Source organism: Oxyura jamaicensis, chromosome 8 (genome assembly GCF_011077185.1).
Source record: "Oxyura jamaicensis isolate SHBP4307 breed ruddy duck chromosome 8, BPBGC_Ojam_1.0, whole genome shotgun sequence".
In the NCBI taxonomy this organism is placed as follows: Eukaryota; Metazoa; Chordata; class Aves; order Anseriformes; family Anatidae; genus Oxyura; species Oxyura jamaicensis.
The window spans coordinates 26,873,526-26,895,152 of NC_048900.1; the positions used below are offsets into that span (position 1 = coordinate 26,873,526).

At 42.5% G+C, this 21,627-nt stretch overlaps 1 protein-coding gene across 3 annotated transcripts in view; it reads right to left on the bottom strand.

The window, feature by feature from the left end:
• Positions 1-20,735, bottom strand: part of USP24 (ubiquitin specific peptidase 24) — a 60,387-nt gene extending 39,652 nt beyond the window's left edge. For all 3 annotated transcript variants that reach the window (XM_035333018.1, XM_035333016.1, XM_035333015.1), the window contains exons 1-10: positions 20,272-20,735; positions 8,664-8,829; positions 7,638-7,705; positions 6,219-6,362; positions 5,559-5,681; positions 4,643-4,678; positions 4,014-4,079; positions 3,092-3,157; positions 2,068-2,142; positions 1,077-1,235 (exon numbers count right to left, since the gene is read on the bottom strand). In XM_035333018.1, coding sequence (XP_035188909.1) covers positions 1,077-1,235; positions 2,068-2,142; positions 3,092-3,157; positions 4,014-4,079; positions 4,643-4,678; positions 5,559-5,681; positions 6,219-6,362; positions 7,638-7,705; positions 8,664-8,829; positions 20,272-20,604 — 1,236 coding nt within the window. In that variant the 5' untranslated portion in view covers positions 20,605-20,735. The remainder of the gene's footprint in view (positions 1-1,076; positions 1,236-2,067; positions 2,143-3,091; positions 3,158-4,013; positions 4,080-4,642; positions 4,679-5,558; positions 5,682-6,218; positions 6,363-7,637; positions 7,706-8,663; positions 8,830-20,271) is intronic.
• Between the last annotated feature and the right edge of the window lie 892 nt (positions 20,736-21,627).

Below are 21,627 nucleotides of genomic sequence, written 5' to 3' on the forward strand. Positions count from 1 at the left end.
TTTTCTTTCAATTATTTTTTAAGAAACTGTTTAAAGGTAAATTCCTAACCCACCTCCTAGGAATCGGTCTGATACAGCAGATTCTTGTTCCCAATCTGGCACAGAAAAGCTTGCCTGTGCTGCATATTGCTACAGATACACCAGAAGTGGGTTATCTCAGGCTTCTGCCTGTGATACTCAAATTAGTGTCCTATTTTTATCAAACACAGAACCGATACAGGCTCATCACTCTAGGGAAAAGGTGGAGAAAGTACATTTATGCTAGAGCCTTCAAAAGCTGTGCTTTTATAACTTCACCAGGGATACACGATGTTTAAGATTAAGAACCACAGAGCAATGAGGCTTAGTATCTCAATTTTCCCTTAAGTAGAGAAGCAAAAAGCCCAGAAGAGGGACTCTAAAACACCTTAGAGTATCTGCATACTAAAAAAGGTCTTTTTTGAGACACTGAAGTTAAACAATTTCTGGAAGGAAGAAGTGGATGAACAACTCTATACTTAAACCACAAGTTCCAGGAAAAAGAAAACGTTTTCTTCTCCTACTTTTATCTAAGAGCCTAGCAGAAAGACGCTCCTAGACACTACTACAATGCCCATACACAACCATAATAAGCAATACAACTACATAGTATAATGATCTGATATGTCTGGCCTGAGAACACCAATCTAGGATTAAGTTGCCTCTCCCTGCCCGTTTTTCTCTCTTTTCCTCACAATAGGAAAAAGAGAAAAGCAGTATCTCAGAATTATGAGCATGATCTCAAGAGTACTGAAGGAATGGTATACACTGTTGCTTATCCACAAATTTTAATTTGTCATTCTTAGAAAAGGTTCAAGTTATGCGTAGTTATTTCCTAACTGGGAGGCCACAGTCCTTTTAGTAGCTACTAATATTACAAGCAATTCCTGTCACATGAATTTGTTTTGGTATTTATGAGCTTTTGCTAAGGCAACATAATTTGTAAGATGTTGCACCCTCTTTTTAAGGTTGTGGCTTCAGCAACTTACTAACAACCCATCCCACCCACGCACATGCATGTGCGTGCACACACACACACCCACATGTAGCAAACCTACTTCTTTGAGGGAATTCATTTTTGCACTGAAGTGAGGAGACTTTAACATGCGCAACAGAATGTCCAGCCGTAAGTCATCCACTGCAGTTACTAAATCAGGTTGGAAGCGCATACACAGCAGTTTGATGCCAGACAAGAGCTCAGGGATACTGACTAGTCTCTGTTGAAAATCAAACAAACAACAAAAAAGGACAAATAAAGGCAGTGCCGCTTTTAGTATTTTGTTTCAGACTTCAGTAATACACAAAGGGTAGGTTTAGTGATCCAGTACAGACTGTTTAAGGTACAGATATCTGGAACTACTACTTACACATTGGGAATTCTAAGACAACAAAACCGTTCATTAAGTGAACTCTCCTGCTACAGTTTGGTGCACTGAATTGCTCCTCCGTTATGCACAATTTACAGTGTGTAATTAACAAAAGGAAGCCTAAGTAAAGTCAGTACTCAAATGTATTACAGCTGGATGCTGAATTCAGTGCAATGAGGCAGTCACAAGTTACAAGGATATTTTTAAAGAATTATATGGTTTTGGTTGGAAGGGACCTTAAAGATCATCCAGTTCCAACCCCTCTGCTGTGGGCAGGGACACCATGTTAAACAACAATTACCAGATTCTTAGAAGCAAACAGATAACGCAACAGTTGTATGCACAGAAGTTATAAGAATTTAACAGAATGCATCTTCAAGCAAATTAGAAAAGTGAGCAATCAGTACACTGCAGAAGGGGACCAACAAACATGTATTTGATGGTAACATTGGGAAGATATTTTTAAAAGGGTGAAAACATTAAGTATCTAATTAAATGGGATTTATGAAAAATCTGGTAAATGCAGGCTAACTACTTTTCAATATTTTGAGCTAAGTCACTCAGAATTCAGAACAGGCTGTATTTTTGTAAGTGAGAATAAGATCTCATTCTAGTCTACACATACACCATTTCCACAACATACGGAAAGTTCTTCTTAATTATTTAATTTATAAATCATTACCTTGTCTTTCAAGTCCTTCTCTTCTACATTCTGTACGTATTTAATCATTTTATGAATGACTGGGTCAAGCATGGGCTAAAAAGAATAAGAGAAGGAGGCATGATGATCATTTTATGTTTCCTGAGAACAATTACATTACTCAGCATATCTGGCTGCAGCAAAATGAAATACTTAGCTGAAAGTCCACATTTATCTTAGACATAAAGCAACACATGCAACATATATAAAACTATCCTGCTAGGTAAGCCCAGAAAAAGAAGCAACTAGACTAAGACTAAGAAGCTACTTGAGACCACAACAGGTTTACAGATGACCCCAACCTGCCCCAAACCCATTTCAAAGTGCATCAATTATTAGATGCATATGCCCCTTTGACCCCCATTGGCTCCTAAAATATATCCTTTTCAAATAAAGGCTTTGTTATTTATTAAGCTGGTGCTTTTTGTTAGTGAATGTAGATGTGAAACCTAGAGCACATTTGCAAGGTTACAGAGATCATGGTTTATTTTTTCTTGTACCACACTTTTTCCAGTCTAAACTCTCATAACCATGAGCTCTATCTCTGCCAGAAAAAAGAAATTAAAAACAAAAATCTATCCATCATGCTATATTCTTTCCCTGCATGTTTTACACTGATGAAGCTTACTAAAAGCAGTCCCAAAATTTCTCATCATTGCAAATGCTGATAGACAATTAAAGATCACTGTGCTTCGAAAAAGAATGTTGCCTGATCCCTCTATTCATTGCCTTCAGGATTCTTAAAATGGTTCTTGTACTTTACTCAAGGTGAATTTGGGAGGCTTTCTAGAATTAGTCACCAGTTTCACACCAACAGTCAAACTAATTTTCAGTCCTCTTATTTTTCGAATTGCTATGATGAAAAAAGATTCTCACATACTTGTGTTTCTGATGCTATACTGCCTAGGATTTGTGTGTTAAAATAAATCTAAATCTGAGCAAATGACCAGTCACATTTTTCAAGGCTTTTAGATTTGCTGTAAAGAATTCGTAACAGACATTTTACCTGTACTACAGAAGAGTTAAGATATTCTGCACAAACTCCAAATGGTTGAACTAATGCAGAGATTGCCTGAAGAAAAGAACAACAGTACATAAAAACTGATTTTAGCGTGCAACTCCTTTACAACAAGGCATGGTTCAGGAAAGAGACATTATTGTATGCTGTAGAATAATACAGATTTTGGCCTGAAATTAAAAATGCCTTCCCATTTTTTTTATTAGTATGAGTCCTCTCATCATTCTGTCCAGTCTTCTCTAATCCTGCTTCAGCCAGAGAAATAATCAGACACAGAAAGGGCACATCACATTTTGGTTTTATACTTCGAGACAAGATTCTAAGTTACATTGTTTTCCCTTGGCCTCCTTATTCTTCACAGCTTGAAAGAAGATAGAAAGGCAAGTTAGGAAGCTGAAAACAAATAAGTTAGGCTTTAACACCAAAAAAATAGTTTAGAACCATTAAGACTGGTTTTAAACATAGCTCTTGAAAAGTTGTGTAAGATTAGACAGTATCTGTCTTCCTAAGGATTTTTTCTTAAAAAAGGTTTTCTATAATGTACAACAGAAGTCAATTCACTTCCAGCTAAATGCAGCTAAAGCTAAAGCTGAAGTAAACAGAAAACCAGCGACCTACTGGTGAATATGCAGTGAAACTAGACTGATCGATGTCTAACTGGAAGGCTGAACGTTAGAGAAGTATGCTAACCCTTCCCTCTTTCCTCTGAAGTCTCAAAAGGTCTCTTCAGTCAGGACTCTCACACACAGCCTCATCTGACCTCCAGTGTGACAACATTTCTCCAGGGCTATGTGGGAGTATTGCTCTCATACCAAAGTAAAGGTAAGAGCACTGCCAAAAATGATGTTACTGGTTCTATATGAAGTGAGTAATGGAAAGAGAGAAGTCTAGTGACAAACAATTAACTTACCCCAAGCTCAATATCTTCTGAATTGAGTTTGGACTGAATTGCTGAAAATCCACCCAACTCTGCGAACTGAAAGAAAATAATCAATGTTATATTAGCAAACTACAGTATTTTATCTTTCAAATATGCTATTATAGAAAACACTCCACTAAAAGTTCCTGGGATGACAATGAGTATCCTTCACCATAACATCACATGCAACATAAGCTTTACATTTTCACGAGAATTCAGGGACAGTGGGAACGCAATGCAATTATACGTGGTCCCACCTACAAAGCGTCCTGGGTAAAAATGGATATAGTGAAGACAGACCATATAAAACAAGAGCAGACTGGCCTAGCATATTTGACTGAGAAACATCACTGAAGCCTAAGCTGAACTCTAATTTCCTCTAGTGATAGCTACCATGTTATGGTAAAGGTGCTCAAGGGAGAAGGCAGCAACACAAGATGTATTTAGCAGGGCCCTATCCCTAGATGCAGGGATCCAGCATTAAAATTTTAAACTATTTATTGTGGTTGTCACTCTGAGGAAAGAAGGGAAAAAACAAGGGTGGGGAGAGGAGAAAATTACTTGGAGAGCAATGAATCCAAGTGACAAGTAACGTTTCTGCTTGGCTTGCATTTACATACCCTGTTTACCAGATCCACCAGCCACCCATGAGGTTCCTTGAAAAATTGAAACATTAACAATTAGTAGCTGCAACAAACATTTGTCTTCTGGAACAGATGTGGACAGACACATTCAGTACATTAACCCACACCCTAAAAGCACGCACTGTTATTTCACAGAACACAGCAGCGTGTTTACAACAGCTCCTTTGCTAAGTGTGTAGCTGGAGCTCTGGGAGGTTCTCATTAGCAGTATCTGTTTTTGGATTCTACCTGACATCACTGACCATGTGCTGTGGTAACAATACACACTGTGGCTGCTGACTCACAAGCAAGTATATTTATAGCACATTTGCTGTGTGGAACATCACTAAAGGACCTTTCCCAAAGCAGCAGATGGAGCATTTTCTTTCTACAGCCACAAACATGTTTCCTGAAGGAAAAAAATCAACAACATTGAGGCTCTTTTTTAGACCCTTTTTAGACCCACCTGTCTGGAGCAACCACGAGACAATGCAAACCTCAAAAACTGGCTTCTCGCCAGCGTCTGATGAAGATATCCCAAACTTGGGTGACACAAAAGCATGAATTCTCTGCTGGAACTATACACCTTGAGTTATCCTGGTCATTTCATATTCAACAAATGTCAGTCCTTAGATACAGCAGATCTACCCATCTGATTGTTGTGTTACTTCAGACAGGAAAGTACAGCAATTTCTAAATCCAGTTTCCAACAGAGAACTGGGACAATCTGAGAGGACTTCATTCTACAGATGAAGAGGAATTCATTTCTACAGACCAACATAGACTGAAGATGTTTGTTGTAATTCTTGATCACACTTCTAAGCTTTCTTGTGTTATAACTACCTACTAACCAATCCTTTCTGAAAGAGAGACATCTACCCTAAAAACAAGCTTAGGGCATGGCCATGCTCACCTTCTGAAATGTGGATATGGGTGAGACAGCATGCATGTTGCCCTCCCCGAAGACTTCTGCCCAGTTTCTCTGGCACACCTTCATTCGATTTTTGAAATGATACTCATTGTCGGGGTTAAATGCCTTGAAAGAAAAACACAGTGGAAATTAACAGCACAGCTTACACCAGTCTCAAAACTTACCCTGATAATATTTGACTTTTTCAGTTGAACATTCTTCTAGTTGAAAGCTGAAGATCTAGCAAAAACTAAAGTTCAACAAATGACCCCTGCCTCCTGCCCCTCAGTTCTTACTGTACAAAGGATTCTGAAGTTTCAGTTCTGCGTAGACAACATCCAATATCCATGTGAGCCAGCTACCCGTATATAGGGATAGATGAACTCAATGTACCAGTTTTCAAAAAATAAACACAACAGCAGTTGTGAAGTATTTTTGACAATACACAACTTAAATAGAATAAAAAGAAGCAGCAGCTTAAAAATGAAATACCCTAATATTGCACACAAAACACAGGACAATTTATGACAGTTATTAGCGGAGACTTCTACATTTTGAGGATATTCACCGGTGGACTAGTACACCCTCATTCACCATATTACTTAAACAGATTCCAAAGTTCAAAACACCATAGTTACTAAAAACCGCATCAGGGACAAATACCATTGTAAGCACACCGAGCAGGCCCACGGGAATAGGATCTTGTTTTACTCTTTCTGCAACCAGGTCTACTAGCAGCATAAGCATGTTGTATATTCCTTCATGGATTTCAGTTCCCCATTTGTGAACAGCACTGGATGTCAACAGCTGCCAAAAAAAAAGATTTTTTTTGAATTTTGAGCAAAATCATGTAAAACAGGAGAAATTTATCTACCCCCCAGACTTTTTTCAGAGCAAGTGTTTCCTTAGAGTGTAAACATCACTGGCTGGTGTGCTATTTTGTATCCTCTTTCGGTATTAATGGCTTAAGAGTTAATTAAATTTGTAATTTAATTGAAGAAGGCCTTAAATCAGTTCGTGACAAACTAGTATGTATCAAAGCAAACTGATTTCCACTTCCACTCACTGGTAAGATTATAACCTTTGTAAAGAACAGCCAATATGCAACTGTTTGCAGAACGAACATATGACTATTAAATCTTCAAGTACACGTTCCGCAGAGCTGCACTGATTCATCTGTAATAACCATTTACCAACTCACTTTTTGAGCAGTTTCTGTTGGAAAACAAAGAACATGTACCATGAAGAGAGAGCTATTACTGCTGCTTTCCCACCTACTGAAACATGCTCTTTAAATCTGGTCTAACCTAGCTGGTTAAACAGGACCTGAAGCTTCCATCTGCAAGCATGATTTAATTTCTGCTAGCTCTGAGCATTAGCTGTCTTTACAGTTAAAGAGCTTGATATTTTAAATACCGTTACTTTTTGTACCATTTTAAGAAACAAAAGAATCAGGCTCAATTACTGACTTGCAAAAAGATCAGCAAATTTTAACTTAGCACATTCTGAACTTAGACTTCTGCAGATTCTAGATTGGAGACTACATTTTTATTTAAAGTGCAGAAAGTGTTGAGTGAGTGAAATGAATGATATGCAAGGTTATTACTAGTTTGCAAGTATGCAAGGTTATTACTAATAGCTGAATGTAAAAAAGATTTTTTTCCCCTTAAATCTTCATTTTCTTTAGATATGCTTACATCTCAGTATTTTAAGATTAGGACTGACTAATTTTTAAGAGGCGTATGCATGTTTTTGCACGTGTAGTCTAAAAACTGGGCAGTGTCCAACGTGGACAGAATAGTGGGAAGGAAACTGGTTTAGGGAGCTCTGTAGAGAAGATGCACAATAACCCAGAAAAGAACAGCCAGAGAGGCAGGTGAGGCATTAAGCACCGAGGTGAAAAAAGAAAAAAATACACATAGAAGAGTTGCAGAACTGCAACTTCAGAGTATGATTTTAATCTAGCAACACACTCACTGGCTACCACAGTTTCTAAAGTACCTATCAGTCTGGATTACAAGACTATATCCACCATGAACAACTCAAAGACAAGCAGTGAATTAGTGTACTATACCTACTTACCTTTTTGAATGCTTCAGGCATGCACCTGTCCATAAACCTTTTGCAATTCTCATCTGAATCAGAAAGACCTTTACAGAAAGGAAGAAGGACATGTTTTAAGATTACCTCAAGTAAATTCAGCGCAAATTTTTCGATAAACCAACCAAAACCAGCAGCAACAATTAATATTAAAAAAATATTGATTATTAAGCATTAAGCTATTTTCAGTCACACAAGAATATGAGCCAAAAGAACTTGCCTTTTAGAAATGAGAATCTTTAGAACTTCTTCAGGCGTGATTAGTACCACACACATTTCTCTCTTCAAAATTTATTATTAAGTGGAGATCATTCCTGATGCTTCATATCTCCCCCCCCCCCCCCCCCCCCCAAAAAAAAACACAAATCTACACATAGCCTTTTAACACGTTAAAAATCAACAAAGCAAACCAGAATCACTAACCACTTTTCTTCTTCCTACAGATTATAGCCTCCCTTTTGTCTGCTGTCAGGCATGTTGGAAAAACTGCCCCGTACTCTCATTACCCCATGAGTTGGGCATGTCGTCTCCATAACACACTTAACCCCAGCCAAAGTACTGAATACAGAACAGTCAAATTCAGGTCTAATGCACTATAAGCACTTCACTAGGGAAAAACAACCAGTTACACAAGCTTGGTACAGCATGAATTTAGATGACAGCTTGTTTTTTTACAAATGGAAAATTACCAGCACAATGAAAAACGAGTTGGTAATTCAGCTCTGAAAAAAAAAAACAGTAATTCCTACAGTCATTAGAACATAAAGAAACATGTGCTCCATTTTTTTCCTCCAAAAAAGCTTAAGTAAACAAATTACTTTAGAAAAAGAGATTAGCACTTCTTTTACAGCATTAGATAGAATAATTCATTGGTAACCACTTTCATGGAGATGCGATCACTCTGTTGGGTGCTAATGACTGCAAAATTAATACAAAAGACATAACTGCACACCATATGTCTATGAAATCTGAACAGATTATCTTTAGGTGTGTAGAAATAGAACTTACCTAGTCTTGCTAGATAGGTGGATGCGATTAGGCACTTGCCTAGAGATTCTTCCCGCTTATAGGGTATGGACCAGTGATCTGTTAGAACTCTGCTCTCCAGCTCATACAAATTAGTGGTTGGAAACTCAATGCCTTCTCCAGAGCAATTCCCGTTTTCATCATTTTTCTGTGAATAAAAAGTTCAAGTGAAGCAATTTTTTAAATCCGTCCTCGACACTTTAAAGGATTTACTAGCTTCAGAAGAGATGGCTGTGCTTATAAGCAGCATGTCAAATTCTCAACAACCCTTAGGCTGCTTCTGTTTTTCAAAGCAAAATTTAATATTTCGATTGGAATTGATTACATACCTCTATTATCTCGTGTAGGTGATAAGTGCTATGTTTACATGACTAATTGCTAATCCTCTCTAAATGGCAAATTTTCTTCCTTAGCATATCAGATCCTAGAGCCAAGCGCTAAGTGCTTCTAGTCCCTGAGAGACTTTAGAGCACAAGCCCTGATCTTCACAGAAGTGTGCATATTAATCTTCCGTTCAGCAACTGCTGGAGATTATGAAATAGTTTATTTTAAGGGAGGCCAATTTTACCCCTTCACCCAATCACATTGAAAATAAACTAGACTAATCCAGTTGATCGGGATTTTTTTAGCAGCTAATCATGTAAAGGCAACATCAAGTCTCAGATATAGTTGCTCAGCAAGGAAGCTACTATGGTCCTTCTCCTGAAGTCAAAATAACTTACTGGAAAGCCTTCTGGAAGGCGAACAGGGAAGAAGCAGGCACATTCCTGCAGCTCAGCTTTTCAGGTTTGCTGCCCGTGTCACTAACAGCAGCTATTTCTGTGCACAGGCAGCACTTGGAATTAGGCCTCTGTTCTTCGTTAAGCGCCAGATGAGGCAACTGCCTCAGGAGTACCAAACGGAATACTACACAAGTTCTCTTGTCTTATTTTTTAACTTCATGTTGATGCTGGCTACCCCACGTGTCAAAGAGATCCCACGGGCTCTCTGTGGCTTCCAGAAGGCCGTGAATCCAGGCGGGAAGGAGCACGCCTGGAGCAGGACCGGCAGCGGCTGCTAGAGGCCAAGGAAAACACGAGCGTGTGGTGGTAACAGGAGAGCAGCCAGGGACACGCTGGGGGACAGGACAAGCAGGAAACATCTCAGTAAAATATAGTGCCAGGAAAGCAAATGGAGTGAATAGAAAGGAAAAAGCCCGAAGAAACATCTGAGCTCGGGAGGCTGTGGTGCACAGGGAATGATATTTGTGTAGAGAAGTGTGCATCCAGCTCTCCCTACACTTGCTATTGTAGGATTAGACCTGTTAATTAAGACATAGATATATCATACTCACTTTCATAATGACTCAAAAACGTGACACCAACAGAACAGCAGTTGTTTAGAGCACACCCTATGAAGTTAATTAGCGCAGGTGACAACAGCACACAGGCTGTACCTAATAACAGGTTCTGGAGAGCAGCTGTAACATTTATAGGAGTAACACCAAATCGTACCCAGGCAAGAAAACACAGCTGGGAAGCAAGGTGCCACCTTCCCCAACCCTCTACTAAACGTTCAGCCCCAGGTTTGCCACTACGGGATGCCGCACTTCCTTGGAAAGAGCTGGATATCCTGCTTCGTTGTTTGATCTAGCAAGTCATCCCTCATTTAAATACCTGAACTTTTGGAGATGTCCAAAGGACCAAATGAAAAGACTGAAGGTATTTAAAAGCAAAAGCTCTCCAAGAAATATCCCATTGTAGTGATCAAACAACCACTTAAGTCTACAGCTTTTGAAGAGGATACCCACCACTGAACACGACTCAATTTCTGCAGAAAATGAATGTGCATTTATAAAGAAAGCCCTTATGGCATCAGTACAGATCACAACAATTAGTTTAATAAGGGAAGACTGACTGGAGTGCGTGCATCCAGTCACTAGGTAACAGACTGCATTTCAGCCTAGATGTGTAGCGCAGCAAAGAAGCATCTCAACAAACGGTGACATTAACTTAGCCAGGGTTTCTCCAATCCTTAGAGGAAGGTAACCGTGTGAAATAAAAATATTCATTATTAACGTTAGTGTTGGAGAGGTACATCCTAACAGCAGCACAGACCTTCAGCTGGTGCTGGAGAACTCCACGTGTTGTTGTTCTGCTTCCCCATCTGCACCTCCGGGGAGCTGCTCGTTATTTCTCTCCCCACAGGCCATGGCCAGTGCCTGCAGCATTACGGAAATTCACAAGGAGTGAAGTAATACCTCTTCGCTGTGCACTCACATACAAGGACATTACCGTAACAGCTGGGCTAAGAACACAACTGGCCTATTGCTGTATTGAGTCTACCAGCAACATAGCAAAAAGATCTTTTACACAAGCAATAACAGTGGGTGCAGTACTGGAAATATTGCCCTAATAACAAAGGGAACCGTCTGCACTGAAGGAGCATGTCTTTGGCACGTTCTGTTAATTACAGATGACAAGGCATTCTTACACGTCAGTTTTCTGCTACTAAAATCCTTCCCAGAAAGCGTCAAGATTAATTATGGATTAATTTTAGAATGTATCACATTAAAGCAGCTTCACAGCTAGCATGAAACCTGCAGCGTGCTCAAATCCATGCCCAGGTAGTTTAAAAGTCAAACTCAAACTCTGCTTCAGACCATTAATAAAGGTAATGCCCTCGGAGAGTATCTCCATGTTCAGCGCGTATTTCTGCAGACTGAATCTCGTTTATTACAACATACCCAGTCTGAGTAAGTCTCTCTAAAAGCATATTGCTGCTCTTTCATAATTAGTGTCTTTCTGCACAAAAATCAAGCAGCTCCCCATCCAGCTTTTAAATCAATTTGTGCACCGCTCTTTAAAGCGAGGGATTTATTAAGGTTGCAAGGTGCAACATAAGCTTTTCCACAATTTTATGCTGGCTCACTAACACCCACTGAAGACCCTACGTGCCCTTCTGACGTTCACAAATGCAGATCACAGCTCTGAACAGGTAACCACAGCTAGCACGCTGTAACAGGGGGCAGGAACTGTCACAACAGAACCTACTGATGGCCTTCCGAAGGTGAGATAAATGCTTTTGGATAAAATATGCTATACAAGAAAAGAAACAGCACACAAGCCCATGTCAGCTTCTTGTAAGGTAGCTTTTTGGGTCTCATTTCTGGCACCACGTATTTTTTTTGATGCAGAAACCGGCACCTGACAAGTTAAGGATTCATAGGGATCCTTTCCAACAGCAGAACAGTATACAAGCAGTGAGACTAGTCCTGGCAGTTAACCGGTCATCCAAAGACTGATTGTTCAAAAATTTTCAGGAACCATCTGTTTTCTGAGATACAAAATCACGTTGCACATCACACGCTCTGCAACAATTCTCTCTTCTGCAGCTCGCTCAAGTCTCGAGAGCAAAAAGCATTTACCAATAAACCTTTAACATCCTTTTCCATGCCTGTATCTCTTCCTACCCAGGAGCCCTGAAGGCTCCTCCATTTTAGCAGGGTCATGAGGCTATTTGGGGCTTATTCTCAAGGTGCACAAATGCAGTTATAACCATACATGCACACACGGATTCCCACGAAAAATATTCTCACTTAAACAGTTTCAAGTGCTGATCCAAGACTGCCACTCTGGGGGCCTGGCACCTCCCCCAGTTGTTTGCAAGTCTGAATAAAGAAAGATTGTTAAATACCTGATGAACAATGTGCTGCCCAAGTTTGAGCATAAAACCCTTCCAAGGCAGACTAACACAGAACAAAGACTAACGCTCACATAAGAAGTGAAATATAAATTAACTTCAATCGCTGAAAGGTTGCAGTTCAAAGCTTCAAAACGTATTCCCGTAGCATTCAGCTAATTAACTCATCAAACAGCGTTTAACTAAAGCCACTGACGCTTACCATGCCGGTCACTTTACATAAAATAACAAGGAGTTTAAGACTGTATTTTGATGTTAATTGGCGCTCTTAGCAATGAAATTACAGTCAAGTTACAAATTAAATTTGTTAATTTGATTCTGAAGGCTATCAGCGCAATCTAGTGTCACTCGAGCCAAGTTCCATTAGGTGCTCTTGAATCTAGTATAATTTCTCAAACTGAACCAGAAAGTTGTGTTTCTTTCAATAAGCAACAGGACCAGAGTCTGTAAAATACCAGCAGATCTGTTTCCTTCCCTTGTGCTTCTCCGGTAAGTGATTTTCATGTGATTTCAGCATTTCACAGGCAAGAAAACAGGATTTTGATGTTTCACCGTATTGCTAAGACAAAAAACAAACAAACAAAAACAACCTTTGTATATTATTATTATATACTAACAAAGAGAATCAAGTTTAATTGCTCTGAAAAGCAGCAACGAAAAACAAGATCCTTAGAGCCAGAATTAGAAGACAAAAAACCCTAGATCTACCTTTCACTTTTATCAGAGATACACTAACCAATAACAAGGAAATCAATTTGTGAGTGCTTCAGCTTTCCCAGCTGCAGAGTGTCAGTAATGACACTTCCCTCTGCCACAGCAGGTTGATGTACGATGCACTGGTGTTTTGCGAAGTACCACAAAATGCTCAGGTGAAGGCAATACAGAAGCAATACGTCAAATATCCATAAAAACAGAAAAAGCAGCTCTCTACTCCCTGATCTATTATGTCCACCAGCTTCTGGGAGAAGCTATGAATCCTGAAGTCATGACTTGACAGTCCTATCTGCCAGACTGCTGATTAAAGCAGCTTTTACTTCTGCACCTGGATGGCATTTTTCCCCCTTCATTTTAATTAACTGTTAGGAGGAGGATATTCTGTTGCCTAGAACTGATTCACTGGAGTACGAACGTAAAGGTTTTCAAATAAATCAAAGCCAATGCTTTGCACTTAGGCTGGAAAACATCAGCATGAGGTAGACAACGTTTTTTTTAAACTTACATTTTCTTGTTTGGAAGGGAAGCGTTTTTTATAAACCAGTATTCCCAGAGCTTCAGGGACTTCTTTAAAGTCCGGTTAAGTGGCAGATCTGGAAAGTATCCCTACGTATTTTATTGAGGAACAGCTATTTATTTTCAAAGCACAGGAATTGTCTTTAACTGTTTTACACCCTAAGCAGTTCTAGCATCTTGCCCTTACATTTTTATCCATGGAAAAATGTATCTGTATGCAAAATTTCTGAGTGCAGTGACAAAAAAGAATGCCTTTTGTTATTTATGTTCTGCTAAGAGAAAGTAACCTTGTTGGTTAGGTGTATCACACTTATTCTTTTCACATAGAAATTAAGTCCTTTAGTTCACATTTCTGCTATGCACTACATTACACAAAGTGTTAATATTAGTAAATAGTATTTCATCATGTTAATACAAAGTAATGATCCCAGTCTACCACTAAGGGAAAACAAATCCTGTGTTATGTACCCCATCTAAGCAGAGCTGATTCTGATTCTCACCTCACTGTAAATCCCTTCTAAAAAAAAATCTGATTTATTTAGTGGCTGTTTTCACACAATGTTTTGGAACCTGACCTCGACTGAGCAATACGAGTGCACTGTCGGGAACGCCTGGTTGGACTAAGCCCTCCTTAGTACACAACAAATCATCTACAACAAACACAGCTTCCTCCCCATCTCCCAAACCCCAAGAACTACAGAAAATTGGGAAAAAGAACACAACGTGAACTGGATGTTGGGGAGGGGAACCCATAGAGCTAGAAATGAACCAGGATTTTCTAAAAACAGTGCTTGAACTGTACCCCAGCTTTCCAGAGTGATGCAACGTTACCACACAGCATTCCCCAGCGTACTTGCCTAGTTGTTCCGAGATGAACTCAGCGCTAAGCGTTACAGTGACAAGAATCAAGGCTCTGTAGAAATCCTGTTTAAATTAGAAGATGCATTTAACTCAAAACAAACTAGAAACCTTTTGTATTACAACTACCCCAATATTCAGTGGAATCAGAGGTTTGTTACGAGCACTTTCAGCAGTGCTTTTCCAAGCTCGATAACAAGCTGTAGGCCAGGGAAAGGTCATGGAAAGCTCTGTTAAGAAAGCCACTTGTAAGAAATCAAGGAAAAACACACGCTTATCTTACACGTGTTTTCAGTATTGTCTGAAATATTTAAATAATTTATTCCCTTGGCCTAAGTACAAACATGCAGGCACTGAGTTGATACCATTATTCCTTCCAGCCCTCAGGTTTTCATAAGCACAAAAACACTTCTGATTTCCAAATACCTCAAAATAACTGTGTGGTATCAGATAAACATTGTGCTTTAATACAATAAAACAGTGAATCACAACTGTTTGGCATTTCAGTGCCTAAAATTAAGTCATTACTTCCACTCCCCTTTGCCAGAACGCCAGGCATTGACAGAGCAGTGCTGCAGAAGCACTGGATAAAGGATTCAGCACAACACTTTTGTGACCAGCGTTCAAGATCTGGAAGGGAGAGCTCGTTCCCTGACACTGCGTACAGGGAGGCGTGGTGAGACACAAACAAGTACCAAAAAAGCAGCTGGCAATGAGCTTGAGTGCAAGTTCATTGCAAAGTTGTGGTTAACAACTAGGACCAAAACCTTTAAGCATCTCCCAAGACCACTCTGCCAGGCATCAGAACAAAAGAAGTGAGAGCTGCTGCACAGCAGCAAGCAGGAAGGGCAAGCAGCAAGAAGCACCGAGCACACCGAGGCTTTAATTTGCCCCATGAAGCATAACTGAAACATACATACCAAAGGCTTCTCCTATGGCAGCAGAAACGCGTGGTTTTCTCAAGTTGAGAGTTTACAAAAGCAACAGGAACTTCCTTTCCATCTCTACCCTCTTCATACAAAGAGCTACTGTGCCTTAACCCAAAAGCCATCCAAATGATTTGCTGGAATTACCTTCTAACACTGGCTAATTTGTTTTTATTCTCATTCTTCCTCAGCGTTTCACTTCCTTATTAAACAGCTGCCACAGAATAGCACTTTAAACTGGGAAGATGACCAGCAAGTGCCTCCAGAGGACATTTTATCAGATGCTTCCTGCCCAGCTGAGGAGCCGGCTGCAGAGCTGCCTGCTACCTCCGCCGGCATCACCAATGTCCCAGTAACTGCGATGTGCTGGACTCAACCTAAGGACTCCTCCAACAGTCATATTATGTGTTAATAGGCTTATAAATTATTCAAAACAAAGCTTACTCAAAGTTAATGATCCACCCCTCTCAGAATTACCCCTGTTCTCGCCACCTTCCTGTAGCATCTCTGTTACTATCGTGCTGGATAAACGCCACGCAGGGATTTCTCTTTCGAAAGCCAAGAAAGCACCCATGTAGTAGCAGCACCTCAGCTCAGGCTCTGGCTACCCCAGGACCACGGGTGTCATTTTTGAGAGCAGAGATGCTGAAACCCAGGAGTGCTAAAGCACTAATTCCACTTGACGCTGTGGTGGCAGCCCGCCAGGACCCAGCGCCAGAACGCAGCACAGAGCTTTATTTGATTGCTTAATTGCTTTACAAGGCCAATTCCTAGACAAGCCACACTGTAAAACTTCCACACGAGAACGCCAGCAGCACTTCACTTTTGTGAAGCTCAGCTCTACTTACAGGACAGGAGACTGACTTTACATTTATAAAGCTGCAGTGTGAAGCCCATCCTATTTCCTAAGTAGCTTTTTTTTGCCTTGAAATAAACACATCTCCTTCCATCCAAGGACCACAGACCGTCACAAGCCCAGTGTCTGCCGTATTCCCGCACAGCATGAACCATTATCCTTGTTTTACACCCTAAATGCTCAGAGATATTCAAAAGGAGGCAGAGGGTTCGCACACCAAAGTCCTGCAGTGACCAGCGAGAAGCCGCTGCTGGTGCCAGTAGTGGCTGCTGCTGCTGGCAGGCTCCTTCCACACAGCCCCTTCTCCTGAAATCAAACGTAACTTCTAAGAGCAATTGCAGACAAGTTTTATGTTAAACCTTATCTAGTAAAATCTGGTGCATGTGAGCTTTTGATCCCGTTCAACTAAAATAAAAAAACAAAACACCAACAAACATCAAAAGAGCACATGCTGAAGGAGACAGGAATAGCTGGAAGGTAACACAACCCGCCGATCACAACTTACCCAAAAGGTCAGAGTAACGACTCGCAGGAGCTGTTTAGAAACAAGTCAAGATTTCTTTTCAGGAAGGGTGATACAAAACAGTGTAAGCAGGTTCCTACCCTTACCACAGTTTTAGGCTCTCTGCTCGTATTTGCCTGGCCTGCCTCTCTCCATCCTATTCCTGCCCAGCTTGTGAACATCAGCACTTAGGGCACTCGGGACAGTTTGTGGACACGCTGACAAACGTTGTCATCACGTTCATTTATAGTTTCATCATAAATTTTAAGGACTTAGCAGCAGTTCACAGAAGAGCTTATCTGTCAGTCACATGAAAGATGAGTATAACCTTCCATCCCACTCCAGAGATCACAGTGTAAAAATCTGTACGTTGCCTAAGGAGTGAAGACGAGAGAATCCCAGATTCCTGCCAAAATGTACTTATCAGATTTACTTCAGCCAACCGACAGAAACATGAAAGTTGTGTCAAACAGGCAAAGGAACCTCTTGGAGAAGCAGGTGATCTCAGCCTGTCAAAGTGGTTTGGCACCGCAGAGGGCAAAAACATCAAGCCAACTGGAAACCTAAAGCTGAACTTCCTGAGATTTCAGGAAGAAACGTGAAGCCCCCTTCCTATTTCCAAATTAATTAAGCACAGTCATGTCAGCAGCACCAACTCCACAGACCACAGGTATTAACTCAGAATTGCATCAGCTGTGTGCTCTGTGGAAGACGTGAGCCTGCTGAAACTGAAGTTTCAGCCCTTGTGAAAATGAGTTTATGCATGTCCTTATCTCTGGTCTGGTATAAAACAGAGTGCATGCTGGGCCAGTTCACAGCTGCTGTCTTCCAAGTTCAGCCTCCTGTAACACCTCCAGATGCCCCTGAAGCAGCCTGGACCACTGAAACAGGATTTGCGATGGCCCTACTATCCTACCCAAAGCAAAGATGGTTTTATTAGTAAGATTTTTATCAGTACGACACTTATGAGGTTGCAGTGATACGCTCAAAGAACACCACCAGACAAACCCTTCTTTGATCACCGTGCTTGCTGAACAGAACAGACCAACGTTATGTAACAGAACCAAAGAAGCACATGCAAACATAACAGGTTCATTAGTGATTACAGACAATGCAAAGTGTCTAATCATTCATAAAGCTACCCTTCTCTGCATAGGAAATTGCATTGAGCCAAAAAAACACATACAGAGTACAGAACTGTTACACACACATCTTGGAGCACGGCTGAAGTCTTCCTGTTACGTTTAAATTAACAAATCTACCCCTAACTTTTGTTCACTTAGTCATGAAAAGAGATTACTAGACCAGAAAAAAAAAACACATATGGGAAGAGTAGGGCTGTGCTCTATTTGATTTATATGTTTGTGCGTATTACTGATACATACAATCCAAAAATCAAACCAAGAAACATCCCTGCCTCCCCATTAAGCAAGCGTTAGAATTGCTGTTACGATGAGAGGGAGGAATGCACGCTCTCAGAGCTGTTAGAAGGGGAAAGGATACTGACGGGAAGATAAACAGAAATAACATCCGAATTGTGTTGCCACAAGATAGTACGGGCGTACTACTCACAAGGTTTCAACACGATGCGTGTGACTACAACGAGCAACGGGCTCTCTGTAGGGCTTCACAGGCCACGAGTTTGTCCTGAATAGAAAATTACCTACTGATTAACCACCTAAGTAATAGCTGCAGTTTATTAAATACAGTTCCAAATTACATCTGAAGAATAGAAAGAACAAGAACTGATCATATACAATTTTTCTTTTCCCTTTTTTATGAAGTACGTCAGAAGGCTGCACTGCAGTATCAGGCAAATAAACAGAGGAAATAATCCCAAGTCTTAAGACTTTTACAGGGATAACTCTTGCATGACAAAAATGTAATGCATACACGTGCAGGAGCTGACAGATGCTCATATGCAAATGGATCCAATTACTAAACTGAGGCCTGGATTCATATAAAGGTTCATGCAGTAAGAGACTTCAATCCTTCTACGCTTACTTTGCGGACTTGCAGTCATTTGCATGTATTCAAATGTTTTGGTTTCCCTCCTGGGGGTTAAGAAGAGCACAAATCAAAGCAAACAAGAACACGGGTGGCAAAGGAAACTGCAGTGTAAGTTGGATCAGACTTACAAACTGAAGTAACAGAAGAAAACTCTTACAGTCAGTGTCATTTGTAATAGGAACAGAAGGGGAAAAAAATGCAGCTGTCTGAAGCTTACACCGACAGCTTCTCTTTAAATGTCACACTGACAGCCCAGATAGTCCCATCAGTAACCACTAGATACCTGACACGGAAATCCACCCTCTTGACGGCTAACAAGCTCCTAACACCAACCAGCAGAACTCTCACTCGCTCACAACCCTCCAAAGCAAAGGCTAGAAACCCGTTCCCTGTTGCTTCAGTCAGGGAATTTGAAGCAACTCCTCTTCTGCACAGCACACGCGCAGCCCCACAGATCAGCTCACTCCACAAGCACGCACCAGCAAAGGATGTAAACCAGGTAATTGAGCGACCAGGATGGCATACTGCTGTCCTGCGAGACGGGACTTCAGGTAACACACCAAGACTGGGTACGGGTGATCTGTGCAAGTGTAGCTATGCACAAGGAGATACGTGCCTGTATTCTTCAGGTATGTTTTTATGGGTAAATACGCACGCAGAAAGATATCCCTTCTGGCTCAGTATCCCCAGGATACTGTTTGAGGTGCATGAGCCTGTTGTTATTCGTGTGCTCAGGCATCTGCCGTGGGCCACTGAGACAGACCGTGCAAGGTGGCCCTTGGGTACCACACAGCAGGGCTGCTCCGTTCTTCTGCTCTCACCCCTCTGGGCTCAGCTCTTTTCATCGGCACCTGAGAAATTCTGGAGAAGAAGAGACCTGGAGGAGGAGAAGGCTTTACAGGTAAGCGCTGCAAGCGCGTTCCAGGCAGCAAAGAGCCATCAGCGTATTTGCTGGCCAAGGAGCTCGGGGTTCTGGAAAAGCGTGGAAGAGGAGGGAAAAAGCAGAACAGGGAGGAAGGGGAAGAAGCGTGAGAGGCTGACATTTGCCACCCCTCCTGCTTCAGGCATCTTTTTAAAACACAGCTATAATTAATGAGTTAAAGCCTTTGTTTTAGAAAGGCTTGAACTCGTCCTATTTCCATGTGCAAACTCGTGGCCTATCCCAAAAAACAGCACCCAGGACTCGCGCTTTCCTTCGCGTTGAGCAAACGGCGCTTAAAAAAAATATGCTCTGCAGTCAACTATCGGGTTATGCAAGAAGGCACGGGGCTGGGGGGGGATCGTGGGGCAGCGATGCATTCCTTGAATGCCAGGAAAAATAATGAAACACTGGGTGCTCTTCACCTTGCAAAAACACCGAGAGAGAGACGGAGGGACACGGACACAGGGAGGGACACGGACACAGGGACACGGCCAGAGGCCGGGGCACCCCGAGGGGCTCCCGGGGGGCTCCCCACACCCCCCCAGCCCTCCACCCTCCGCCGGGAGGGCTCGGGGGCAGCCCGCAGCCGCCGCCCCGGGGCTCACCTCGGCGTCCACCACTTCGTGGTAGGCGGGCGGCGGGTCGAAGCCCCCGCTGCCGCCACCCCCTCCGCCTCCACCGGTGCCCCCGCCGCCGCCTCCGTCCCCGTCGCGGGGTCCCTGCCCTCCTGCGGGGGAGCCGTGGCCGCCGGCCGGGCCGTGCCCGCTCTCCATGGGCTCGTAGCCGCCGTAGTGGAGGCCGGGCCGCTCGTTGGTGAGCAGCGCCACCGCCTCGTTGATGTCGTTCTTGGCCAGGCGCAGCGCCTTGCGGATGGCCGAGGCGTCCGAGAAGCCCATGCAGAGCAGCGTGGTCATGTGCTGCTCCTCCTCGCTCTCCATGGCCGCGGTCCGGGGGGGGCCGAGGCGGGCGCCGGGCTCCGGGCGCTGCCGGGCTCCGGCCTCAGGCGCTGCCCGCCCCGCGCGCCGCCATCTTGACGGCAGCGCCTCGCCCCCCTCCCCGCCCCGCCCCTCCCCTCCTCGGCCCGGAAGGGAGGGGGGGGAGAGAGGCGGGGAGGGGGGGCAGAGCGCGGCGCTGCCCGCGTCACGTGACGGGGGAAGAGCGGCTCGGGGGATGAATGGAGTGTAGGGGGCGTTGTCATGGAGACGGGAGTGGCCGCGCTGGTCACGTGACGGGAGCGGCGTTGCCATGGGGACGGCAGCGCCGGGGATGGGGTCGGGGCTGGTCGCGGCCTGGTCGCGGCCCTCATGGCCTGGGGGGCTCCTCCGGCGGGGAATAAACCCCGTAAATAAGTGCAAAAAATAATAATAAAATAAAATTGCTACAGCCCAAAGCAGAAATGAATTGAATTTGTGTACGGTTCTTAAACATACTTGCCCAAACTCTGGCACCGTGTGGAAGTGAGGAGATCAGAATCTCTTGGACTATCCAGGCCACATTTACCGCTCCGTTTTAACAAACACTGTAATGGCCACAGAAAAGGAGGAAGCTGATAAAAGATTTGTGAAGATCGTCGCTGGTATCTTGTGTTAGCAGTGGCTGGCATCACTAAAAGCACCAGGGTTACGACAAATAATCGCCTGAGATCTGAGACACAGTTTCACATTCAGCATAAGGGAAGCTTTCTAGGGAGCACCAACAGTATTTGAACTGTCAGAGCTCACGGTCCACCTCTGCTCCTGATGGGGTCTGTGGAAAGAAACAGACTGATGGATCTGCCTGTTTGACTCGTAAGGTTTGTGATTAATTTTTAGATAGCAGTGTGCCACCAGCGGTCCCGTGTTCTTTGAATGCTGACCCAACTGGTAATCACAACTCGTTCATATCCTGATTTTTATTTATTTATTTTCTGTAGGTGACATTCAGTGGAACGTAGGTAACGCGCCCACTCAACTTCAGCGTCT